Source organism: Suricata suricatta, chromosome 14 (assembly GCF_006229205.1).
Source record: "Suricata suricatta isolate VVHF042 chromosome 14, meerkat_22Aug2017_6uvM2_HiC, whole genome shotgun sequence".
Lineage (NCBI taxonomy): Eukaryota > Metazoa > Chordata > Mammalia > Carnivora > Herpestidae > Suricata > Suricata suricatta.
In genome coordinates this window covers 81,906,452-81,924,623 of record NC_043713.1, presented here as the reverse complement: position 1 = coordinate 81,924,623, position 18,172 = coordinate 81,906,452, and the positions used below count along the sequence as shown (strand labels likewise).

The 18,172-nt window shown below is 38.4% G+C and overlaps 1 protein-coding gene across 4 annotated transcripts in view; it reads left to right on the top strand.

Moving 5' to 3' along the window:
• The window catches only part of IFT81 (intraflagellar transport 81), an 84,657-nt gene that overhangs the window by 50,733 nt on the left and 15,752 nt on the right, over nucleotides 1-18,172 (top strand). For all 4 annotated transcript variants that reach the window (XR_003902495.1, XM_029922042.1, XM_029922039.1 and 1 more), the window contains exons 13-14: nucleotides 8,254-8,382; nucleotides 10,327-10,416. Coding sequence is in view for 3 of the 4 variants with exons in the window: in XM_029922042.1 (XP_029777902.1) it covers nucleotides 8,254-8,382; nucleotides 10,327-10,416 (219 nt within the window). In the remaining variant the exon portion in view is untranslated. The remainder of the gene's footprint in view (nucleotides 1-8,253; nucleotides 8,383-10,326; nucleotides 10,417-18,172) is intronic.

The window sequence follows — 18,172 nt, the reverse complement described above, 5'->3', positions numbered from 1 at the left end:
ACTATGATACGTCCTGCCGAAGGTCAATTCAAATTATGTCTTAAGGGGGTTCTCTGTGCCTCTTGAATTTGAGTGTCTATTTCTTTTCCCAGATTTGGGAAATTCTCAGTTATAATTTGGTCTAGTATCCCTTCAGGACCTTTCTCTCTGTCTTCCTTTTTTAGGAATTCCTATGATACAGATGTTCCATTTGATTGTATCCTTCAGGTCTTGAATTCTCCTTTCCTGCTCCTGGATTAATTTCTCTTTTTTTCAGCTTCCTCTTTTGCTACAAGTATATCTTCTAATTCACCTATTAATCTCTCTGCCTCATCAATCCTTGAGGTGGCTGCCTCCATTTTGTTATTCACCTCATTTATAGCCTTTTTTACTCATAACACCTATTTTCAAAGTGCCTAGTCATTGTCTCAGTTGCTTCTTTGATGCTTTTTTCAACCCCAGCGATTAATTTTATGACAAGTTTTTAAAATTCTTGATCCGGTATGTTGTCTAGATCTGCCTTGAGCAGTTCTGTGGCTATGACTTCTTCCTGGAGGTTCTTCAGGGGAGAGTTCTTCGTTTTGTCATTTTTGCTAGTTTTCTGCCTCTTGTCAGCTTTAAAAAGCTTGTTGTGCACTGTGCACCTGTTAATATTGCTCTGTTAAAGGAGGCTTATTGGCTGTCCAGGGCCTGTCATTTCAGGAAATATTCATTTAATGGTGTCTCTCAGTTTCTCTTGTTGTGCCTTTGAATATTTTATTTCCCTACTCAGCAATATTTGGGACTCGCCATCATGCACACTTTGGCTTGTCTCTTAGTGTAGCCTAATAAGGAAAACAGACAAACACAGAGGGCACAGAAGCACATAAACGCACAGACAAATCAAACAAACAAACACATTAAAAGGGGGAAAGAAAAGAAAGAAAATGGAGAGGAAAGATACGAAAAGAGAAGAAAACAAAATAAATAAAGGGGGTCAGAGATAACAAAAGACAATGGACAGTCTAAAAGTGTATGACCAGTTGAGGGGAGAGGTAAGGATGAGATACAGGAGAATATATCTGGATTGCAAGAAGGTAAAGAAAGGGAGAAAGGAGAAAGGAAAATAAGTAAAAATTTAAAAGAATTTAAGTAAAAAAGGTAATAATAATAAAAAAAATAAGTACAAAAAAAGTAAAAAAGAGAAAAATGAAGAAAAAAAGAACAGGAAATAAAAAGCAGCAGCTCCCTATTGCGGATAGGTGTGGTTTGGTGTGCTAGTCTCGGAGGCTGCTCTCAGAGGCTCCGCCTTGGTGGCTGCAGAGAGTAGAATGGCGGCACCCCAAGCTCCGCTGGAACTAGGCACTGTAGGCCACTCTAATGAGTCTGATCTTGTGCCGCGGTTGAGCCAAGTTGTATTTTCCAGGCCCGCCTCGGTTCAAAGTTCTAGTCCATGCACTTTTATGCTACCACAGATGAGATGTACATGCTTTGGCGGCTGTTTTCTTAGGGGGAAGGATCAGTTTGTCTTGGCTCAGGCAGGGATTCCGGCTGCCCCTGCCTGAGGTGAGGTGTGCCGCCTGAGGCGAGGTGCGCAGGAGGAGGTGAAGTGCACGCCCTCACAGATACTGCTGTGGATTCCCAGCCCCCAATCGGGATCGAGATCGCATTGGGGGAGGGATGAGTTTCTTTTGGCGCCAGCTGGGATTTGCGCTGTTGTTGCCCGTGGCACCCAGCGCTGCCGGAAATGAACTGGAAGCTCCTGCAGCCTGAGCGCACACCCACGTCTCCACTGCCGCCAACTCCCTGCTGGGATCGTGTAGGGGTGGGGGCTATTTTTTCCCTGTTGGCACCCGGGATTCGGGATTCGCGCGGCCAATGCTGGGGGCGAGATGCGCCGTGGAAAGGAGGTGCATGCTCCCACTCCCAAAACCAAGGTCAAAGTGAGCACCCCTGGTGCTGCTGACACTGCGGCCGCTGACTCCCCACCGAGATGGCGTGGGGCTGGAAGCTATTCTTTCCTTTGCACCACCTGGGTTCAGGATTTGGGCTACCCAGCAGTTATATTTGGAGTGAGAGTTTCTCTCTCCAAGCATGGTTAAATGTTCTTTATCTCTTCCCCAGAGACAGTACTATGAGTGTGTTCAGTTTCTCTGTCTCTTCCCTTTGTCTCTCAGGCTCCATGCGCTTGCCCCGTGTTGGGCTGGGGCTCCCACCTCCCCTGCCCATCTCAGGCTAGCCCGTTTTCCAGTCTCCCCAGTTCGCACTCAGTCACTCAGATATCTTTGAGGTTTGTCTTCTTTCTGGAGTCCGTATTTTCTCCTCCCACTCTTGCAGATGAGAGTAATGTCCTTCTCAGTTCGATAGATGGGGCAGACGGAGTTTACAGAGCTCCCTTCCTCTCTGCCATCTTGGCTCCTCCCAGTCCTTCATCTTTAAGAGCTGTTAGACTCTAGTAGTCATGACCTTATCAGGCTGTGGTTGGTGTCCTTACTCATTTACTGTTAAAACCAGGCATGGGAGTACCAAGATATGCCCTAATGGATCATCTGACTGCCAAACATATTCCTATCTGCCCTTATTATATAGCAGCTTCTATAGATAGCAGCCCTTGCTTAGCCTTCATCTCTGTCAACATAGCCTTTCTGTTTATGAGCGCATTGTCCAAACACTGGGTGGCCAATAACAGAGGCTGGCTGACATCTATTGGTCAAATCATCCTTTCCACTTGATTGCTTAGTGTCACTTCTGCTGTGGACATGCTCTACTCCAGAATGTCACTCTGGACATTCACATGCCGTTAGTGTATGATCAAAGGAGCTTCATACTAAGTGTATTGTGCCCATAGGTCTATCCACATGCCCCTTCCCTAGACCTTCCAGTCCTAGTACCTTGCTTCTTCCAGGCCAATAAGCTAAGCCACTTGCCACTTGCCCAGAGGATACAGGATAATCGAGGAGTTCAAGGTTCTCAAGTGAGTTTTGGCAGGTATTCCATTCCAGACTCAGCACGCTTTCTCAGAGCCCTGACTTTAGCATAGAATAAACTTCAGAGGAAGTTTTGCCCTGCTAATAAAAGGTGTGCCTGGTTTTCAGCTGCCCCTGCCCTTCAGCCATAGGAAGTGAGGGTTTCTTTAAAGTTCCTAAGAAGGTTCTCTAACCTTATCACTTTACTTTAGATTAATATATTTGAGCCTGTCCTTTTATTTCTTCAACTGTACTTGGAGCTTGGCCACCCCAGTTCCTTCATCCTTAGAGTTATTATTTCTCCATGCTTCTCAATCACCAGCAACATTGTACCAGCGAGTATAGTGCGTCCCTGTGACAATTCAAGAAGCAGGCACCAAGATGGGATTTGCCATAAAGAGATTTGTTAAGAGACACATATGTAAGAAAAAGGGAAGGGGGACAAGAGGAGGCAGACAAAATCATTAGGCCCTAATACAAGTGTGACATCCGTGAAGGGAGATAGAAGGAAGGAAGATTGTGTAGGAAGAGTCTCAGACTGCAGCACAGTTTTGGGAAAGTTTTGTTTACGACAGGGGAGAGGAGTCCCTTGGCAGGCAGGAATGGACCAGCACTATAAGTACCATTGCCATGCTCAGTCATTGCTAGGAACAGCCTGGGAGAAGCATGGGCTTGGTAAGAACGTGATGGTGGATCCAGAGGGGCAGCAGTTATAACTACAGTCAAATCTGTTCGTCTGAGCAGGCTCTCCTGAAGGAGATCTGAGCAGTCCATTCTCATGGTCACCACTGACACCTTCCACATATACTCTGCCTCAGTTCACTACAAGTCTTAGCAATTGCACTGCCATATGTATGGGACTAACAGTATTCACCCTGCCACCAGTGATGGAGCCCTCAGTTCCATTCAGCCAGTGAGTTATCCCATTCTAGAAGTCCATTCTTAGAGTTTGGTCAGGTTCTCTGGAAGCAGAACCTGAAACGAGAAGTCTTATTCCTCTTCACATGATTAATTCAGAGAGTGCTCTTAGGAGAAAGGAAGTGAAGGAACCAGAATGAACCAATGAGGCAAAGTGGCTTCATTTGGAGTCCAGTTTCAGTCTGATCCCATGAGGAGCCCTGGAGCACAAATTGCATTGCAGAGTTGGTCATTTTTAGGCAAGAAAACTACCCTTTTGTACTCTACTGGCAGTCATTTGCTGTGGACCCTCACTGCTACCCAGGAGGTGGTATGATATGATTCCTGTTTAGCCAATGGTTCATTTTGAAGAAGGGGTAGCTGTAAGCCATAAATAGCCAATAGCTATTCTCACAACAGCTATGAGATCAGGTATACTGACCCGGTAAGCAGATCAGGACAGAACACCCATTGCAAATCCTAAGATTCTGTCCATGCAAATCTAGTATCGTTATCTTCCTGTTAAATTGGCCCTGTGATAATTAGAAAATATCCCTTTTTTTAATCTCTCATAATATCCTTTGCCTTAAGGTATACTTAGCTGTTATTAATACAGCCACACAAACTTTCATTTTAGTTAATGTTTAAAAGACGTATATCTTTTGCAACATTTCAACCTTTCTTCATCTTTGTAATTACTGTATATATTTTATAAGAAATATATAGTTAGTTTTTTATTTTTATACAGTGTGGCCATCTTTGTCTTTTACTTGAGGTATGTACTTAATCTCTTTACATTTAATGTAATTAATATAATTTTCTATTTGTTCCATCAGTTCTTCATTCTTTTTCTCTTTTCTTCCCTTCTTTTGCATTACGCAAGTATTTTTAACTTCCATGTTTCCCTTCTTTTAGCTTACTGGTTATAGCTTATGTTTGTTTTCCCTGTTATTTTTTAGTGCATAAGCCAGAAACGATAACATGTGCCTCTGTATGATTACAGTCTTCCCTATTTTACTATCTCAGGGGCAATGCAAGAAACTTACAACACTTTATGTACCTCTTCCTCATATTTTGTGTTATTGTGGATATATATTTTTAAATTCTATATATAATGTAAATCCCACATGATATTATTATATTTAATATTATTTTAGATTTATCTACTTGTTTACTCTTTTCATGGCTTTCTCCTTCCTGCACAATCATTATTCTATTGGGATCTCATTTTCAGTATTTTGCTTAGTGTAGATCTGCTGGTAATAAGTCCACTTAATTTTTGCTTTTTGTAAAACATCTTTATTGTACCTTCATTTTAAAGCACATTTTCATCAAATACAGAATTCTTGGGGGCCAATTACTTTCTTTCAGCACTTTAAAGATTTAATTCCATTGGCTTCTGGGTTCCATTATTTCTTGTGGTTTTTTTAAAGCAGTGTGTTATTCTCTGGTTGCTAAGATTCTTTTTTTCTATCTTTGGTTTTTCAGAAGTTTTACTGTGATTTTCCTAGGTTTCCTTTTTTTATTCAGCTGGCTTGGGGTCTGTAAAGCTTCTTAAATATGTGACTTTAATTTCTTCTGTCAGTTTTTTAAAAGTCCTCTGCCAGGAGTATTAGTATTTAACTATTGTAGTCTCATTTCCTTCTCCCTTCCTTGAGCTACACTTATAATTACGTGTATGTTAGGCTTTTTCACTATTTACCATGTTTATTATGGGTTTTAGGTTTTGCTTTTTTTTCCATTATTTTTTTCTCTTTGTGACTTAATCTGAATTTTTTTCTGCTGTGCTATCTTTTAATTCATTAATCTTACTTTTTCTGCTGTGTCTAGTCTGCTATGTAATCATGTATTGAATTCTGAATGTCAGTTATTATGTTTCTCAGTTCTAGAATTTCCATTTGACTCCACTTTATAGATTCCAGTTATTTGTAACGTTCTCCAACGTTTTATTTATTGTCTTGAATATAACAATCATAGCTATTTTAAATGTCTTATCTCATAAATTCATCTGGGTGTCTGTTTCTATTATCTGTATTTTTCTCTTGACTTTCAGACATTTGTTCCTGCCCCTTTGCTTACCTAGTACTTTTTTTATTGAACATCAGCCTCTAGAACATTTCCTCCCTTAAAAGAGCATTTGATTTTTTTTCCCCCTCATAGATCATCTAAATCCAGTTTTGTTAGTGCTGATATTTTTCCAGTTTTCTCGTATTCCTAAGATTCAGCCCTTATACCTGTGGCAGAAACTCTACTCCCAGGAAGTAGTCCTTACTTCTAGGGCCTAGCTCTTAACTCTTAAGTTATAACCCTTACTCCTAAGGAGTAGCCTTTCTGGGGTTTAAGCTGATAGCCTGAAGCAACACACTTTGACGAGTCCTGAATTCCTACCTCTGTCTGCCCAGCACTATGAGATACTGAAAATTTTGCCCAGCTTTTTAGTCATCTATCTACTGATTTTCACTTGGTTTTGGGGAGTCTCACCCTCCTTCCACGCAGCTAAGGATTTGGTAATGCCCAAAGAGGAAATTGCATACCGAATCTTGGGCTAATACTTTGTAGTTCCCACTACTCCTTTCTTAGCAGTCTCAGTCTTATTGGCAGCCCCCAGTATCAACTCTCCTATTCCCTCTCTCCTTGTCTTTCTTTGCTTTTGGTTCTCCATCCTCTTTTGAACCCTTTCCAGGCAGGTCTTCACATCCACCACCTCACCAAAATTTCTCTAGTCAAAATCACCAGTACCTTCACATTGCTAAATCCAGTGAGCAATTCTTAGTGATTTTCCTACTTGGCCTATTAGCAGTTTTTGACATAGTTGATCACTCCCTCTTCCTCTACTTATCTTCTAATACACTACACTCTCCTGATTTTTCTCCTTTACTAGCACTCCTGTTTCTGCTCCATGGATGATTTCTTCTAATTTCTCCAAGGTCTAAATATTGGAATTCCCAGCCCTAGCCCTTAGATCTCTTCTTTACTTTTACTTCCTTGGTGATCTTATCCTGTCTATGGCTTTAAATACCTTCTCTATGCAGACAACCCACAAATTTATTTCCAACCTAGATTTCTCCTCACATTTAAGTCTTGTACATATAACATCTTGATGTCTCTATTGGATATCTGTTAGGTATTTCAAATTTTTAATATGTCCAAAACTAAATTTCTGATCTTCATTACTCCCCTCAAACCTGGTCTTACCAAGTCTTTCTCATTTCAATAAATGGCATCTCCATCCTCTCAATTCTGCAGCCTAGAAACCTTAGTCATTCTTCACCCCTCATTTTCCCTCACACCCCACATCTGATCTGTCATAATATTTTGTTGGATTTATCTCTAAAATATATACACAGCCACTTCCCATTACGTCTACCACCACCATCTGATTCATGCCACCATCATCTCTAATCTAAATTACCAGAGTAGTCTTCTAACTGGCTTCCTTTGTCCCTCTATAATTCGATCTCAGCACAGATGTTAAAGTGGTCTTTCAAAAATTCCTTTACTCTGAGCCACCCAACAAACCTCCCATCTCATTTAAAATAAGCCCAAGCTCTTTCATTGGCCTAAAAATAAAGTAACCTTATAATTTACCATCTAAAGTAGGACACTTTTGAGAATGAAAAGGACAGTAGACATTCACTGAAACTGTTCCGGCCTGCCATCTGAGTCCTGTGTGATCCCTCTCCCATCCCTCCTCATGCTCACTCCATTCTCAGCTCCCCAATCTCCTGGCTATTTCTTGGAAAGGACAGGTTTGCTCCTAACTCATGTCTTTTGCACTTGCCAATCCCCTGGATATCTGCATGACTTGCTCCCTATCTTCATTCAGGCTTTGTTTAGATGTCACCTTCTCAGGAAGACCTCTAACCACCCTGTTATTTAAGACTCCAACCCCACTCTCACCTCACACGTTATGTATTTTACTTGCTTGTTTACTCTCACTAGAAGTAAGCTCTGTGAGGGAGGTTTTTTGTTTTATTTTGTTTTGTTTGTTTGTTTTACATGTTTTGTTACAAGTATTTTCCCATATGGTTTGCAGTCTTAATAATTGACATTTTATTTTATTTGTTTATCTGGTGCTTAGAACGATGTTCAGCACATTTGCGTATTTAATAACTATTGGATGGGTGAATGAATGCAAGTATCTTGATCACTTGAGAATTCCGTCACCAAATATTTATTGAGTGCTAAAATTAGAAATACTATGCACCCAAAGATACCAAAGCAAACTTTAGCCTAAGTTTATAACATACAAAAGTATGTAATTATTGTTGAAGTCAATAAAAATTATTCTTTAGTATTCTAAGGTAATTTATTTTATTTGTGACTTTATTGCCATGTATTAAATCTGTACACTTCTTACGGAATCATCAAGGTTTTGGCACCCATTTTGTAGACCCTATTTTTGACATCTATTTTTATTCTTTACTTTTAGCAAACTATTGAAGAGAAAAAAGGCATATCTGGATACAGTTACACCCAGGAAGAGCTAGAAAGGGTATCTGCACTGAAGAGCGAAGTTGATGAAATGAAAGGTCGAACGCTAGATGACATGTCTGAAATGGTGATTACACTTTTTTATAGTCTTTTTTTAATTGAATAGCCAGAGGCAGATGTTTTTGTGTTTTGTTTTCAGTGAAACACTGAAATTTTCATTTCTGCACATTGTTTACTTTATAGTCCTTCATCTGTCTTTTTCAATCTCTTTTGAATGTTTTCATTTTAGGAAGTTGTTCAACTTGTAATAATTTAGGCAATTTTCAGGGTTTTTTTGCACCAAGGAAACACAAAAGGTTTATTAAATAGGGGGCGCCTGGGTGGCTCAATTGGCTGAGCATCCAACCTCAGCTCAGGTCATGGTCTCATGGTTTGTGAGTTCAAGCCCTGCGTCAGGCTCTGTGCTGACAGCTCAGAGCCTGAAGCCTGCTTCAGATTCTGTGTCTCCCTTTCTCTGCCCTTCCCCTGCTTGCTCTCTCTCTCTCTCAAAAATAAATAAACATTAAAAATAAATAAATAGCCTGTAGAATTAGGTATTGAAATGCCTTATCTTGTGGTTTTTGAAGTGTGTAAAAGTTCTGTAATGTTAAAGAAGTATTGAAGATAAAAAATAAGTTTTCCCAAGTCATAACCACCCTAACTAATAAAATCATTTCATTTTTGTGTTTGTCCTTCGTATCTGTCCATATTTGGAGCTGCTACTCAGCCTGAATTCACTGATGCCACTTCAGCAGGCATTAAAATATTAAAATCTTTCCTTCCTTACTGGTAAATAGCTGCTGCCTCAAGCTCTCGAGAGTACCCACTTCCACCTGGCTCTTCCACATTGGCCACTTGCCCAGAACTGTCTGGATCTCACTACAGTCTAACTCCTAAAAAGATTAACATTTAACACAGCAGAGGCCTTCAATACTCTGTTACATGGCTGGTGTCCATTTTGATTGATCATTACTCATATCATTTGGTTTATTAAGTATTTTGAATGTCACTTCATCATATTATGTATATACTCTATAACCTACCTCATTTCATTTTTTACATAATACAACATGATTGTAGCTGTATCTCGGCAACTTTGTAATTTGTTTTCATTATTCAGTGTTAGATTACAAGGATTTTCCCATATGATTTGCAGCCTTAATAATTGACATTTCATTTTATTTTTTATTTATTTATTTATTTATTTATTTATTTATTTATTGAGAGAGAGAGAGAGAGAGAGAGAGAGAGCACATGTGCATGCAAGCAGGGGAGGGGCAGAGGGAGAGAGTCTCAAGCAAGATCCATGCACAGCGCAGAGTCTGATGTGGGGCCTGATCTAATGATCCATGAAATCATGACCTGAGCTGAAATCAAGAGTCAGATGCTTTAACTGACTGAGCCACCCAAGCACCCCAATAACTGACATTTTATTTATTTTTTAAAGGTTTATTTTTGAGAGAGTGAGTGCAAATGGTGGAGGGACAAAGAGAGAGGGAGACAGAGGATCTGAAGTGGGCTCTGAACTGACAGCAGCAAGCCCTATACTGGGCTCAAATTCATAAACCATGAGATCATGACATGAGCTGAAGTCGGACATTCAACTAACTGAGTGTGCCTCAGTAATTAACATTTTAAATAATTAAATGCTGGGCACCTGGGTGGCTCAGTTGGTTAAGCATCTGACTTCAGCTCAGGTCATGATCTCACGGTTTGTGAGTTTGAGCCCCCATTGGGCTCTTTGCTGTCAGCATATAGCCTGCTTCAGATCCTCTGTTCCCCTCTCTTTCTGCCCTTCTCCCACTTGCATGCATGCACACACTCTCTCTCTCAAAAATAAAATCATTAAAATTTTTTAATAGTTAAATGCTATTCCATATTACCAAATCAAAGTCATTTCCCCATTGTTCATATTGAAGTAATTTAGTTTTTTTACTGCTACATAACACTTTAATAAATATATTTACGCATGTAGTTTTTTTGTTCTTTTGAGTTCCTGTTTTAGATGTCATATATTTTGTTTAAATGACAGGTAAAAAAGCTGAATTCACTGGTATCTGAAAAGAAGTCAGCTCTAGCCCCAGTTATAAAAGAACTACGACAGTTACGTCAGAAATGTCAAGTAAGTGAATCTGATTGTGCGAAACCTTTAGGATCTTATCTTGTTCAGATGTTCTGGTTAGAATCCTGAATATTTACTTGAGTCATTTATAGAAAACAAATTATTATTATTATTATTATTATTATTATTATTGATACGATTCCACAAAAAGTAATAACATGACCTCTGAAGTGTTTTATTTAATTTATGCTGTTTATTTTGCCAAATTACCAGGGGGAAAGAGAGAAGGAGAAGGAATTTAAGCTGAAATCACAAGTGTAGCTAGATTAGATTTTTGCTTTAAATCTGATGCATGTCAGAGCTATAAATACGAAGTCACATTCTTCTTTGGCCAGGTAAAAGCTCAGAGTCTGCCAACGAGTGGTGACAAGTTAACTTTAGATTAATGGACTTGCTTAGCTAGGGAGCAGGGCCAGGGGCAAACTACGATAGCTTGTGATAAATGATGGAATACCATTACTTGCGAGCTAATTCTAACCACTGCTTTGAAGCTAAACTGTTAGAAGGAAAATGCCCTCCGCAAATCCAGATCAGATGGCCTCCGCCATCTGACATTAGCAGTTGTTATTTTATCACTCTCTGTGTAGTAATTTTAGGTTTGAATGTGGGTTGTACTGCATGTGCCTGAGTATGTAACTATAAAATTCTTCACGAATGCCATCCATCAGAGCACAGTGAAAAATCACATGGACTTTGAAATCAGATAGACATCATTTCCTTTTTATAGAAAATGCCATGGGGTCTGAGACAGGTTTAGTGACTTATCCAAATAGACAAATAGGCAGTGAGAGAGTTGGGGCTTGACTCCAGCATCTGTATTATCATATTTCAAATCTCCTGTTCATTTCATTACACACCGCTGCCATCACAAAAGAAATGAAAGAGACAAGTTCCTATTCTCTAGAGTTCATATACTCATAGGTGAGATGAGACCAACATGTGAAGAAATTCAAGAAAGACAAAAGATAAGCCAACTTAAGAAAAAATGACTTAAGAAAAAATGACTGGCTCAGTCAGTGGAGCATGTGACTTTTGATCTCAGCGTTGTGAGTTCGAGCCCTACATTGGTCATACAGCTTACTTTAATAAAAGAAAGAGAGAAAGAGAGAATAATCAGAATCATAACTGATAAGAGGAAGCAAATGATGTAATGTTAGGAAGGAAACGTTTCAGAAAGGAGATTTTTGAGCAAAGTTTAAAGATTGAGGACATCAAGAATTGTTTTCATGGTTACATTCTAATCCATTGATTTTCTTAAAGCTTTTCTTGAGTAAGCAACTTGGAAAACAAAGGGACTGGTTATGTGTATTTCTAGTGATGATAAAATTTCTCCCTCATAGGATGCTAATAAATCTGTTTATAAACAAATCTTTTATTAAATTCATTTATTTATTTTTTTCATTTATATATTAAGTGAGTTTTATTGAAAGGATATTAAGGACAGTAAAGGAAATGTGCTGTCCCGGAATTCGAAGGACCAGAAACATAATATCTGGAACAGGTACAGGTACCATAACCAGAGAGTGTTTTGGGCCAGGGAAGTTTCAGGAATACTAACAGCAGGAGGATGTGGAGAATGATGATGAAATGATAGTTAAAAACACATATTAAGTGCTTTCTGTGTTCTAAGCACAATTATGTTGCTCACTTAGGCCTCACAACCACCCATGTGGCTCCTTACTGTTCATCTTACATGCTAAGACCTTCCTCTCTCTACATATTCTGTGTTGAAGTTTTCACTACTAACTGTGCTATTTTCTCTGCATTTTCTAATTCAAGTTCCTGGTGCAGCTCTTCTCTTTTGGGGTCAGTTTTTTCATGCCCAACTATCTCATGGACTATTGGCTATCCTTAGGTCAGGTCAGGGGTCCATTCTTAGTCCAGCCAGCTATGCTTGTAAAGGCAGGATGAGGAGAAAAAGGAGGGTGATGTGGTACCAAGTATGGCTGCCTAGAGAATTTTTCCTCTCAAGAGGCTATAGATTTACCAGGTACTTTTACTGACATCTTTTAATACACCACCTGTTATCCTACTAGTAACAGCTGAACAGTGTTCATCTTTGCATTTCAACCTTGTCCTCTCATAGATACTTTTTTTACATAGTTGGAATTTTGGTATATACTGCACTTAGTTACTTTAAGGTTCTATTCAGACAATGTAGATAGAATGATTAAGAATATGCACTACAGCATCAGGCAAACCCTGGATAACCTTGGTTAAACGACTCTATCCCTATAAACTTTAGTTTCCTCATCTATAAACTAGTCTTTTCTTAATAGGATGGTTGTAAAGACTAAATGAAGTAACACATATAAGGCACTTTGCAACAATGACTAATCCGTAAGAACTTTTTAAAAAGTATTTATCTGGCATGCCTGGGTGGTTCAGTTGGTTAAGTGTCCGACTCTTGATTTTGACTCTGGTCATGATCTGGTGGTTCGTGAGACCAAGCCCCACATCAGGCTCTGCACTAACATCATGGAGCCTGCTTGGGATTCCCTCTTTCTCTAAATAGGTAGATAGATAGATAGATAGATATTTTTTAAGTATTTTTGATTATAATTATTAAAGAGACTTTTAAAAGAAGGGATAGTATTGCTTTTCAACCAAATTGTTTTCTGAGTAAACTATATACCAGATCTTAAGTTCTATAAAGTCATATATTAGAATAATGTAACCAAACCTGAAACTCATTTTCATGTGATTTAACTCAATTTCTCTGTATGTGAAGGACTGCCTACCTGTCGCATCACAAAGAAATGTAGCTGTCTTACCACCATTCCCAAATATACAACTCTCTAGTTCTTTCCATATCATCAAGTCAGAGGGGTACCCAAGTCATGTCAACATTTTCATCTCTGTCATCTGCCATGTTGAAAAGTCACTCTGCTAAGGACAAATACTGCATGCTTCCACTTATATGACGTACCCAGAGTAGTCACATTCACAGACACAGAGTAGAATGGTGGTTGTGACGGCCAGGATGAATGGGAGGTTAAGTGTTCATGAGGACAGAGTTTCAGTGTGGGAAGATGAAAAGAGATCTGGAGATGGAAGGTGGTGATGCCTCCACGACAATGTGAATGTACTTAATGCCATTGGACATTTAAAAATTGTTTCAGTGATAATTTTTATTTTATGTATATTTTACCACACAAAAAATCTTTTAGGGGCACCTGGGTGGCTCAGGTTAAGTGTCCCACTTTGGCTCAGGTTATGATCTCATGGTTTGTAAGTTCAAGACCCATGTCACGCTTTGAGCCCTCAGCACTGTCTCTTGCCCTTGTCTGTCTCTCTGTCTGTCTCTCTCTTTCTCAAAAATAAACATTCAAAATTTTTTTATTTTATAAACCATTAAAAAAATCTTTCAAAATGGGGTGCAACATGTCCATATTTGCATTAGCTGTTGTTGTTTTTTTTATCCAGTGGTTGAATTCGGTGTATTTGGTGAGCATCTGATGCTCATTTTGCTTATCTACATATGTCCATCTCCCGCATCCATGTATAGTTCTACTTTTATCCAGAAATCTTTTGTGATAAAAAGTATACTGAAACAAAGAGGCTAGCCATCTCATTGATTGTAAACTCTTTTCAAATCTTAATTAAAATCCTTAATTGTTCTCTCAATAAAATTGTTCTCTCAATAAAAATTGAATATTATGTATTTTTTAGAAGAAATCATTTTTCTCTTAATTTTTTAAATGTTTTTTTGTTTTTGAGAGAGAGAGAGAGAGAGACACAGTGCAAGAGGGATAGGGGTAGAGAGAGAGGGAGATACAGAATCTGAAGCAGGCTCCAGTCTCTGAGCTGTCAGCACAGACCTGACAGGGGGTTTGAACTCACCACCTGTGCAATCATGACCTGAGCCGAAGTCAGTAACTTAACCAGCTGACCACCCAGCTGTCCTGAATATTATTTATATTTAACTTGCATGTTATGGGCAGCTCTGAAATATTTAGGAAACTTTATAGTGAACAATTAGGATATTTCCTCTCTATTGTTCCTGTATGTTCTAAATTTGAATAATAACAACTATTTGAAAATTAGAGCACTGCAAATCCAGATGTATAACTTATATTTATCTAAATCTTTTATAATCACCTACAATTAGAATAGCATCTTGAAAAGCGTTATGTTTATTTTCTTAGGAGTAGTTCTATAAATTGCTTGTAATTAAAAGTCATAATACATAACATTGCTAATATATGGGAAAAGCTAAAATGTTTATATTAGAGTATAAAATCTGACAATTATTGATTTCACTGAAATACTTCTTATTCATCACTTTTTCTTATAAAAGTAAAAATATATTCTTGGTAAGAATTCAAACAGTGAAGAATTATTTAAGGGGAAGAATAGAAATTAACTCTCTCTATATATTCCCCAGAAGTAAAAAAAGGTTCTTATATGTTTTCCAGAAATTTTCTGAGAATTAATGAATGAATAATTATCTGTTGGCTGCATAAAGTTTGTTCTGCTCTCCAGAAAGACAAAGGCATTTTTGGTGGTGGGAGACAGATAAAAATTATCTTGTTGTAGGTGTCTCTGAATAGGTCTTGAATTGGGTTTTGGTATGCAATATAATCTGAAGTGTTTGTTTTAATAAGTAAGTTTAGGCCACTTATATTTATCGATATGCAGACATATTTGATCTTAGTGCACTTAATGGTCGCTTTTGATTTTTTTTTTAAGTATATTTATTTTGAGAGAGAGAGAGCGAACAGGGAAGGTTCAGAGAGAGGGGGACAGAGAGTCCGAAGTGGGCTCTGTGCTGACAGCAGAGAGCCCGAAGTGGGGCTCAAATCCAGGAACCACGAGATCATGACCTGAGCCAAAGTCAGACTCTTAACTGACTGAGCCATACAGATATCCATAGCTTTCGATTTTAAAGCCCATAAAAAAAAATCCTGTTTTTTTTCTCATTTTCTCTCTCATTCTCTCTCTCCTTGTCCCTCTCCCTCTTCCTCCCTATATGTGTTTCTGGCTTGTGGTTTTGGTCTGGTAACTCTACCATTAATCATCCATTTCTGTAGGTAGTATATATTAATCCCCACTGTGAGCAGTGATGAAATTAATATTTTCCTCTTCCTTCTTCCTCCCTTCCCTCTCCTTTAGTACCTGAATTTAGTCGATCATATTGTCTCTTCTACTGTTTGCCTTTATACTTTTAATATATTATAACTTGATTGATTAGATTTAAATTATATCCTTTGATAGTCTCCCACTCATCCCCAGCAATTAAAAATTGAGGAAACCAGCTTATTTATCCTACCTTCCACTTTCTTTTCCCTTTCCCTTGCCTGCAGATTTTCTTGTATCATTTCTACATGTCAGGACATGCAACATTTACATTCTCTTCTATTACCCTGGTTCCCACTTCTGTTTTCAGTGTTAAACCTGTAATTATTTTTTTAAATTTTTTAATGTTTTATTTATTTTTGAGAGAGAGAGACAGCATGATCAGGGGAGAGTCAGAGAGGGAGAGGGAGATACAGAATCCGAAGACAGGCTTCAAACTCTGAGCTAGCTGTCAGCACAGAGCCCAATGCGGGGCTCAAGCCTACAAACCACGAGATCATAACCTGAGCCAAAGTTGGATAATTAACTGACTGCGCCACCCAGGCACCACTAAACCTGTAATTATTAAATTCAGTGCTCATTATCAATCCTTGCACTGCCCTTTTTCCTAATTTTTATTGTCTGATTTGTCCTCTAGGAGAATCCTCAGAAAAACCTCACAAGAACAATATTTCCTAATGAGTTCCTGCATATTCTAGTTTCTTGCCTTAAATAATTAAAAATTAGCTTGGGGGCGCCTGGGTGGCTCAGTTGGTTGAGTGTCCAACTTCAGCTCAGGTCATGATCTCACAGTTCATAGGTTCAAGCCCCATGTCGGGCTCTGTGCTCACAGCTCAGAACCTGGAGCCTGCTTCAGATTCTGTGTCTCCCTCTCTCTATCACTCCCCCATTCGCACTCTGTCTCTCTCTCCTTCTCAAAAATAAATAAACATTTTAGAAAAATTAGCTTGACTGAGCATAAAATCTTTCCATTGTGCTTTCTTTCTTTCAGAATTTTTAAAGTATACTGCTCTACTGTCTTCCAGGGTTAGGTGTGGCCATGGAGAGATCAGAGGCCAACCTAATTGTTTTTGGTTACTTGATGTTAAAAAGAATGTGTATTTTCCATTTGTTGAGTACTGAGTTCTCTATGTGTTCATCAGATCAAACTTTTCAAATGTATCATTTCAAGCTTCCTGGTGAATGGGGAGTTGTTTAATGGGAGTTGTTTCATCAGTTTTACAAGATGAAACAGTTTTAGAGATTGGTTGTACAACAAAGCGAGTTTACTCAGTACTTAACTGTATACTTAAAAATGGTTAAGATGGTAAATTTTATGTTATTTTGCCAGAATTCCTGGTTAAAAAAAAAAACCTTCCTGGTTAATTATTCATTTTATAGTTATTTTTTATTGTCTTTTATTCCTGCTAATGCTTTTGGTACAAGATTTTTATTTTGTTTACTATTGATGTAAGTATGCTAACTTTCTTTCTTATGATTTGGATTGGTTGGTATATCTTTCTTTTTTTCCTTCTGTTTTCTTTTAGCTTTCTGTGTCCTTACTTTTGTCATATGTCTCATAAATAGCATATAGCTAGATCTTATGTGGGTGGTTTCTTCATTCAGTGTGAGAATCTGTCGCTTAATTGGTGTATTTAATGCTATTTACATTTACTTTTAGTATTGATACATTGGGATTTATTTCTATTTTGTACATCCTGTTTACTGTGCTTTTTCTTTGCTGCTTCTTTCCTGCCCTCTATTGCATCACTGTGTTCTTTTATCTTCTTTGTTCCCTTTATTTACTTTTCTATCTTCTTCTATTCTGATATTGTTATTCTTAAATTTTTAACATATATTTTCATGGGGTGCCTGGGTGGCTCAGTCGGTTGAGCGTCCAGCTTCGGCTCAGATCATGATCTCACAGTTTGTGGGTTCGAGCCCCACATCAGGCTCTGTGCTGACAGCTAGCTCAGAGCCTGGAGCCTGTTTCAGATTCTGTGTCTCCCTCTCTCTCTGACCCTCCCCTGCTCACGCTGTCTCTCTCTGTCTCTCAAAAATAAATAAGAAACAAGAAAATTAAAATATACATATATATTTTTTTTCATGACAACAAATTCTAAATCTAATCAGCATCTCCTGTACCATACAGGGACCTTAGAAACGTTTAATACCCTCTCTCGCCCTGCGTGTGTGTTGTTATCCTCTGGTAGTTTATTTCCATTTTATTTCTTCATCTCTCACTCTCTCTTTTTTTTTAGTAGGCTCCACACCGAGCCTACTATCCCAAGACCAAGCCCTGAGCTAAGATCAAGAATCGGATGCTTAACCGACTGAACCACCCAGAAACTCCTATTTCTTCACCTCTAAAAGTAGTGTCATGGTGGTCATTACTTATAATTACTACTTTATACAGTCATTTCCTGCTTAGATTTACCCACACATTTAACACTTCTCATCGCTGTTTCTTATATTTTAATTCTTCCTTTTGGATTCAATTTCTTTTTTCCTGAAATTAAATTTCCTTGTTTTGTTTTTTCTTTTAGTAGTTCTCTCAGTAAAGAATCATCACTATAAGTTAACCACCTTTTCTTTAATAATGGCTTGTTCATTGCTTTCTGGTTTCTCTTGTGTTGAAAGGTCTGCCATCAGTTTAATTATCATTTCTTTTTAGATAGTACTTCCCTATAATTGGCTG